The sequence below is a fragment of the Lampris incognitus genome, chromosome 16 (assembly GCF_029633865.1).
Source record: "Lampris incognitus isolate fLamInc1 chromosome 16, fLamInc1.hap2, whole genome shotgun sequence".
NCBI classification, from domain to species: Eukaryota; Metazoa; Chordata; class Actinopteri; order Lampriformes; family Lampridae; genus Lampris; species Lampris incognitus.
In genome coordinates this window covers 17,556,428-17,564,829 of record NC_079226.1, presented here as the reverse complement: position 1 = coordinate 17,564,829, position 8,402 = coordinate 17,556,428, and the positions used below count along the sequence as shown (strand labels likewise).

General features: G+C 42.9%; 1 protein-coding gene across 1 annotated transcript; it reads right to left on the bottom strand.

The window, feature by feature from the left end:
• Positions 1 to 650: 650 nt before the first annotated feature.
• si:ch211-67f13.7 (uncharacterized protein LOC565426 homolog) lies at positions 651 to 7,488 on the bottom strand. The gene is made up of 8 exons (XM_056295360.1): positions 7,048 to 7,488; positions 6,846 to 6,958; positions 5,824 to 5,930; positions 5,517 to 5,691; positions 3,392 to 3,509; positions 3,143 to 3,222; positions 2,960 to 3,048; positions 651 to 1,477 (listed from the first exon to the last, which is right to left on the bottom strand). Exons 1-8 carry the CDS (start codon positions 7,486 to 7,488, stop codon positions 651 to 653), a joined length of 1,950 nt encoding a protein of 649 aa, XP_056151335.1.
• Positions 7,489 to 8,402: the final 914 nt, after the last annotated feature.

The window sequence follows — 8,402 nt, the reverse complement described above, 5'->3', positions numbered from 1 at the left end:
TCCTTTTAACCTAGCTTCTTTTGTACCCTTCTCCCACTGGCCAAAAAACCCGCTAACATCCTTTTTACATTGACCAAAGGCATACATTAGTGTTTTTTGTGTGGGTTTTTTGGCCAGTGGGAAAAGGATATTATTACTCTTTCCCATATCTTCATGCTGTGGCTGATCAACTTTATACCTCTGTAGTTGCTACAGTTCTGCACATCGCCTTTGTTCTTGAAAATCAGTACCAGTATACTTCTTCTCCACTCCTCAGGTAGCCTCTCACTTTCCAAGATTGTGTTAAACAATCTAGTTAAAAACCCCACTGCAGTCTGTCATTACTATAGAAACTGGGTGAATTTGAAGCAGTCCGACCTTTTGGACAATGTTACAGTTACTGCCCCATACTTAAATTGTTGAAAGTGTGAAGCTGAACTGCATATGACTATATATTAACTATTTTAATCCTGTTACCATATAAAATGTAATTGAAGTAATGTTTATGGACATAAGCATGAGTTTTCTCTGATGCTTGTCAAGTTATTGCATCAAGCAAAGACGATTGGTTCAGTTTTCCATATTTTATTGAAATAGTTTAGTAGAATAGCCTACTGTGCAACACAACAGTCTTTTAAACAAGAGCACTGATTCGTTCATCTCGAGCGATTCTACCTCCATGTGAAATACCAAGTCATCTCCCCATCATCCACCACGCCTGCCTCTACTGGTCCATCAGCTGAGACTTGGCCATGTGTCTGCTCAGTCGGAAAAATGGTCCCATCACCCTCTTCACCTTTCCCTATGTGCATATCTCTGCTGTGCTCCACCTGCTCCTCACTTTCAGTTTCTAGCAGCTGGTCCTCATCCTCTCCCAATTCCTGGATTAGATGTGTGCTGCCTGATTCCAGCGCTAAGGTTTCCTCATCCCAAACAACATGAAGTGTCTCTACCTCGTCCTTCTCTTGTTGATGGACCCCTTCCCTTTCAGAAGCACCTTGTTCTCTTACGTTCACTTTCCCTGGCTCCGCTTCCTTTTTCTCAGATTTACTCTTCCACCCCAACTCTTGTTCCCCCCATCTTAGAAACTCCTCTGCAGCTAAATACCCTGAACCGTCTTCTCCAAATTCCTCCAAATCCCCGCCATCAAACTTCTGCCTTTCCTCCAAGAACTGTCTTGCTGTTAAATCTAGTAGATTCTCGAACCCTATGTCTTTAACTACCTCAGCTGTAATCCTTCCATCTCCATTAAGTTGCGTCTCCTCCTTTTCTAAGTCAGTGTAGCTTCGCCGGCCTTCATCGCCATCATACTTGGGTAAATCAGTGTGATCCCACAGGTTTTCAGTGCTGTGCAACTCAGTGATTTGCTGATTCATGTCCATCTCAAATGCCAGGATGTCTTCAAGCGCCCCCTCTCCCCCCACACCAACTGGTAAATAGCCATCTTCAGGTGTGGACGGCTGATCTGAGACCAGCAGCGGCCCACTGCTGGCAGAGCCTACGGATTCATGTTAGGGGGACCTTCCATTACTAATGGCATCAAAAACGTCACAATTTCTCTTTAAAGTGATATCACACCTTTTCCATATTAACAAATGTCCGTCTCGTTACCATCTTTCACAGACTATGCTAAAAAAAAAGAGAAAAAGATTCAGCTCACTCATGAAAGTCTCTGAATGCGTTTGCATTTTAAAATATGCTTTCGGTACGACACTACACGAAAAACAAAGCTGTGCATATGAACTATGACAGCACTGTTATAGTGTGGGTATTACAGAGTGTCTTATAACTTGTATCAAAGTAATGTAGATCTGCACATTCCTAACCTTTTGGTGAATGGACATGATCTCATGGTCTAAAAATTCCCCAACAGCACAATCCGGAGAGTCTTTGTCAAAGAATTATATCCATTTTCAAACAGAAACTACGATATTTCTCCAAAGATGGAGCTGAAAATTTGAGAAAAAAATGCTTTAAGTTTCCAATTGCACCAAAAGTAAAAGGAAGTGTACTTTAAAATTCTCCTTGGACTATAACCTTCTGGAGAATTTATAAGTCATCGATTTGGTTTCGACTGTAACAACTGCTCATTTTGTAATGAACACATTGAAACAACAGGACATGTGTTTTATGAATATCAGTTTGCTGGTGTCTTTTGGGAAGATCTGCATTACTGGTTGTTTCCTAAATTTGACAATTTCTCTCAACTTAAAAAAAAAAAGAAAAAAGAAAAAAAGAGGTGTGATTTTTGGTATGCTCACGAAAGATGGAACACGTGATTTGGTAATTAACAATCATTATTCTTGGAAAGTTCTTTCTACATAAGAACAGATTCCTGATAACACAGCCAAACGTCTGCATATTTCATCGGGAACTCTGTCATTATTTCTCATCACTGAGGTTAACGGAGAAGAAGAATGCTATGGATCTCTGAATTGATGGAAGAACTTGAACTTGCAGAGAACCCTTAGGACTCCCCTCCCTTTCATTTACGCATTTCATTTTATTTAAGTTTCTTTACTTTTATTTCCCCCTCTTTATTTTGTTTTATGTGTTTGTTGTATGTAGAATTTAAACATGTCAGTAAAAAAAAAGGAAAAAAAAAAGAACCATGACAGGAACTGACATTTTATTTCAGTCAGCAGTGGTTGGTCCACCAGAGAGGATAAGGTGGAACTTCCTCTCTGGTGGATCAACCAGAGAGAAGCATCAAAGATACGAAAGAGAGTAATCTAACGGACAGTGGACAGTTCAGACTGGCACTTAAATCAATATCCTAGACATTGCTTGATTATGTGAACACAGAGCCAGAACCGAGGTGGTCCACTAAAGCTACCAAATAATAGTGCAATCTAAAAACAACATTAAAACATATGGCAAACATTGTGAGGACAACAATACGTTACATAGATTGTCATTTCATCTCATTAGGGATGAAATGATCTGAATATTAATTTATATGTGATGAAATGAAACATACCCTCCATCATGGCCCTTCGCTGTTTAGAGGTTACACATTGGGATTCACAGCATTTACATATGGAGTCAGCGCCAGTAAGGGCCGTCCACCTGTCATGACAGTCATAATAAAGCTTGCATCCCTTGAGAAGGGCAAAGACAGGGAAAAAAAATCCAAATGAGAATCTTGAAAATTTAATGATACCCGTTTTCTCTATAGGTGCAGGACTTGTGTGTCGGACCTGGGTCCTCTGATGTCACAAATACTTTGCAGTGAATGTTGATCTTAAGAAAAAATAGAGATAAAAAAGTGGGGACATTATATTGTCAGATTTAAAAAGGTTTGTTTCAGTAGCAGAAACTTAAATGGATGTGGTTTCAACACAGTGTTGGGTCATTATTGTTACTATAGGCAGTACACGTTTTAAGCTGTGTGATGAGGATCCATGCCCACCTGAGTGTCAGGGTGAGAGGTGAACTGAAAGGCATTTAGTGAGACTCGTAGGGTCTTATCCGTCCGTGGAGAGACAAACTGAGAGGCCCCTGGGTCTCTTTGGCTTTCCAACAAACACCTGCGGATGACAACGATGACATTTATCTTATTTACCCTTCTATGTTCCCCTCTCTTCTTCACTATCTAGTTTTAAACTCCAACTGTTTCTGAAATATCTGGTCTTATTCACAAATCCAAATCATATACCTGTCAGTTGGACCCCCTCCCTACTCACTTAGTAAAAGCCTGTCTACCTTCTCTATCCTCTTTAATAATTGATAGCATACATTCCTCCCTTACCTCTGGTCTTGTTCCCTCAACTCTCAAACAACTTCAATTACTCCAGTACTCAAGAAACCTGTTGCAGACCCCAAAAATTTGAATAATTTTCACCCAATCTCAAATTTACCATTTCTTTCTAAAACACTTGAAAGAACAGTTGCATCTCAGGTACATGCTCACTTGACTCACACCTATCTATTTGAACAATTCCAGTCTGGTTTTCACTCCATGCACAGTACGGAGACAGCTTTGGTGAAAATCAATAGTGATCTGTTGATAGCAGCTGACTCTGGGCTCTTAACCATACTTGTCCTTCTTGAGCCGAGTGCAGCCTTTGATACCATCTCACATAACATTCTCCTAGAGAGATTAGCTTCCATTGGAATAATTGTCACCCCCCTTGACTGGTTTAGATCATATGTCTCTGGCCGCACTCAGTTTGTCCAACTTAAAAATTTGAGATCACAATCCTTTCCTGTTACTACCAGTGTTCCCCAGGGCTCTGTATTGGGACCCCTCCATTTTATCTATTACCTCTTGGCCACATTTTCAAGAAATTTGGCATTCAATTTCACTGCTACGTGGATGCCACCCAGCTCTACCTATCCACCAAACCTACCTCCACTCTTCTGCCCACTCCCCTTTCTGACTGCTTACCAGAAATTAAATCTTGGTTTTCATATCACTTCCTCAAACGTAATAGTGATAAAACTGAGGTCCTTCAAGTAGGTACTAAATCTACTTAGAAAAAAACTATCAGGTTTAGCCAGACTATTGACAATTCTATAGTTCCTCCATCACCTCAGGTTAAGAGTTTAGGTGTCATCTTGGACAGGTCCTTCTAGAAGGTACTAAATCTACTTTGGCTAAACCTGATAGTTTTTTTCTGACTATTGACAATTCTATAGTTCCTCCATTGCCTCAGGTTAAGAGTCTGGGTGTCATCTTGGACAGCATATTATCTTTTGAAGCTCACATCAACAATGTTACTCAGTCGGCATACTTCCACCTACACAATATTAATCATCTTCACCCATCACTTACACCTAGTAGCACTGCCATACTCATCCCGTATTGACTACTGCGATTCTATCCTCTTTGGTCTTCCCATCAAGTGTCTTCATAAACTTCAGTTGGTCCAGAATTCAGCTGCCCGTATCATTACCAGAACTCCTTCCATAGATCACATCACTCCTGTTCTTCAGTGACTCAATTGGCCCCGTTATAAATACCGTATTGACTTCAAGATCTTGCTTCTCACCTTTAAAGGCCCTTAATAACCTAGCTCCTTTGCATCTTTCCGAACGCCTTCATATCCACATGCCCTCCCGCACTCTCAAATCCTCTTCAGTTCTCCAACTCACTATACCATCAGCCCACCTGAATACCATGGGGTCTAGAGCCTTCAGTCATTCTGCCCCCTGCCTATGGAATGCTCTCCCACAAGACATTCACAACATTGACTCTCTTTCAACCTTCAAATCCCATCTCAAAACACATCTTTTCAAACTGGCATATTCAGTCTGATCCACGCTTCATTGAGTTTTGTGCAGATGATGATTTTATACTTATCTGTTGTGTTAACTTTTTATTGTCTACCCTGCTTTGTTTTGATTTTATGCTGTCTGGTACACTGCTGCTTGTTTTCTAATTGTGTTCTGTAAGGTGTCCTTGAGTGCTCTGAAAGGCGGCCACAATTAAAATGTATTATTATTAACTTACTTTCACTGACAAAATGCAGTAAATCCAGCAACAACCTGGAAGAAAAAAGGATTTTCAAAAGATGACAGCTCAAAATACATACCCAAAGTTGTCAATGATAGGGTATTTGATGGTTGATCGAGACACTTTGGATGGTTTGACATAGCAACTGCTGATGTACATCTTTCCTCCAGGGGGGAGCAGCGAAGCAGACACCTGGAAATTAACAGTCTGCCCTAGCTGGTAAACCTGGGACTTGGCTGGCATGGTCCAAGAATCTAAAGATCGCATAATATCCACCTACTTTAATAGACTCGTTTGTTACAAGACATTTATCAATGATTTTATACATTTTCAATTCACCCCGTGGTAAACATCGACCACCATTGTCCAAAGGCCTTTTTCCATACCATCCATGAGCTGGATTTGGAAACTGTCCGTGCGTCCCCTCAACTTTTTACGCAGTATTGCAGTCTTCCAGGTGGGACGCACAGCCAGTTGGTACACATGATGATACCTGGGCAGGATGAAGGTTTAGATTTTAGAGGGTCACAACAGGAGACACTTAAAAATCAGACCAAAATCAGGTTATCAGATTTTACTTTTCTTTTTTAAATTCCCCCCCTTTTTTTCTCCCCAATTGTATCTGGCCAATTACCCCGCTCTTTTTGAGCTGTCCCAGTCGCTGCTCCACCCACTCTGCCCATCCGGGGGGCGCCCTGATCGACCAGAGGAGGCGCTAGTGCAGCGACCAGGAAAAATACCCACATACGACTTCCCGCCCGCAGACATGGCCAATAGTGTCTATAGGGACGTCCGACCAAGCCGGAGGTACCACGAGGATTCGACCTGGCGATCCCGTGTGCGTTATTATTTCTCCCACCTGGATTCCGGGAAGACCCGCCCCTACTCTATCTCTGATTGGCTAACCCTATCCCCAACCCCACCCTAACCTTAACCAACCTAATCAACGGAGGCAACGAGTACTAGCCAATCAGAGGCAGAGTTCCCGGAATGCGGGTCGGAAAAAAACAAGGCGTCCGGTGTTGGTAGGCAACGGAACAGACCGCTACGCTACCCGGACGTAGATTTTACCTTTCATGTCTAAAAACCTTGAACTAACATCGAAGGCATAATAAAACATGTATCAACAACTCTTCATTTGCAAAAAGACTAATAATTTGCTTTATACTTTTATAACTTTTCAATCGTCTACTAAAGAGCTGTACAGGAGCGGGTCTAGTCCTCATTAATATTCATGAGCTGACCTTTTGAGTGACAGGTACAAAAGGAGTTCATCCAATAGGCTGTATGTGAACAAATTTGTATCAGAGTATCAGAAAATAAAATCAATCGAGAGGTTAACTGGGTAAGTTATTTTAGGTGGAAAAAAATGAATTTTACACTCAAAATAGGCATGAGACAGTCTAACCTGTGAAATCGGCACTCGATGTTCACGTCGATTGGATGCGCTCTGCTCCGGAACCGTTTGGGCGAGGGAACATAGCGCAGCACGAACTTATAGACAAGAGAACCCGGGGGCATCTGTCCGGAGGATATACGTCATGATTCGTTTTGTCTTTTAAATCAGATATACGATAAATCAACGACTAAATAAAACCGGTGAGTCATACCTCTCGTAGGGCACCACACTCCGTCAGAGGGTAAGTGAAGAGAAGGTCGCCGTAGGGGGAGAGGACCCCGTTGCTCTTACAGGCGTCGCCCAACTTCAGCTCCTCTGCACTGGCCCCGAGTCCGTAGAAGGCCGGTTTAACTCGTACGACGAAGTTGGACGTGGAGCAGGTGACCGAAACATCCGGAAGGTATGCAAAGTCCGACTCGAGGCTCGTCTTGAGCCTGGTAGGGCCCGGCGTGTTGAGTTGGAGTAATGGGTGGAAGCCGGGGTCTCTGCTGCTGTCTGTGTTCACGGAGGTTTTCTCGGTGCCCAGTCTGAAAACCTTTTTCCTCTTAACTCGACGCTGCACAGACGAGGATGCATCCCTGTTTGGTGTACAGTTAACTATGCCAAGTGCAAAAACACTCCACAAAATGTAAAGACGCCACTTTGTTTTCATCGCTACAAGTTGGTTTGCTCGTGTTCGCTATATTTGAGAAGGGGACCGCCCAAATGACCACAGGTGATGATAATGACCATGCGTCAGCCTGCAGCCCTCCTCTGGTTGCTCTATCACATATTTCAGGGACGTCAGCCTCCATCACTTATTTCAGGAAACATTGTGGCGATACACAATTCAGGGTAGAGTCACCAGGGGCTGCTGCTCCTTTAAGGCAGACATTCAGATTGCTGACGTAGGCACTGATTAGAGTTTCCGGGGTGGAGCCATGTTTGCAGCAGCCTAGCGGTTAGCTGGTTGCCACGGGAGATTGTGCTGTATCGGTGTCGTTTTGTGTGGCGAGTAAACGGGATTAACTCGACTCGATCTCTCCGTCTCCTCATTCCTGCACCCCCACAACATAACATATTAACTGCCTCGTCTGACGAGGCAATTAATGTTATGTTCTTTCCAGTGTAGCTTTATTGACAGCTGATGATTGCTTATGGCATGAAACAGGCTTGGTACTGTCAGTTAAGGAATTACTTGAATCAGCACTGCCGTTCTCCCGTCTCTACAATACTCCACTGAATGCATGACCCTGTATCGCAAGCATGTCAAGAAGCTCACCAGCATACAGCCTCCTCCTCTGCGAAAGCTGCAGCGAATCAGATGGGAAGACAAGGTGCCCGACGTGGAAGTATTGAGACGCGCTGGTACTGTCATCCAAAGGAGTTGAATCAAGTGCAACTGGACTTGGTATATGTCCGTGAAAACCGGATGAAACCATGGCATCCTAAATTTCACGGATATATACCAAGTCCAGTTGCACTTGATTCAACTCCTTTGGATAACCATGACCTGGATGAATGAGAACATTCACAGACTGGTACTGTCAGTGTTGAAGCCCTAATAACAGCCTCCCAGCTCAGATG

What these genes read in the sequence shown, in the direction of transcription:
- si:ch211-67f13.7 (XM_056295360.1), bottom strand. Translation starts at nt 7,488, where the DNA reads ATGAAAACAAAGTGGCGTCTTTACATTTTGTGGAGTGTTTTTGCACTT. An exon ending in AGTGTGGTGCCCTACGAGAG is followed by an intron (nt 6,959 to 7,047) that starts GTATGACTCACC and finishes TCCTCCGGACAG; the next exon opens with ATGCCCCCGGGTTCTCTTGT. An exon ending in CCAAATCCAGCTCATGGATG is followed by an intron (nt 5,692 to 5,823) that starts GTATGGAAAAAG and finishes TGCGATCTTTAG; the next exon opens with ATTCTTGGACCATGCCAGCC.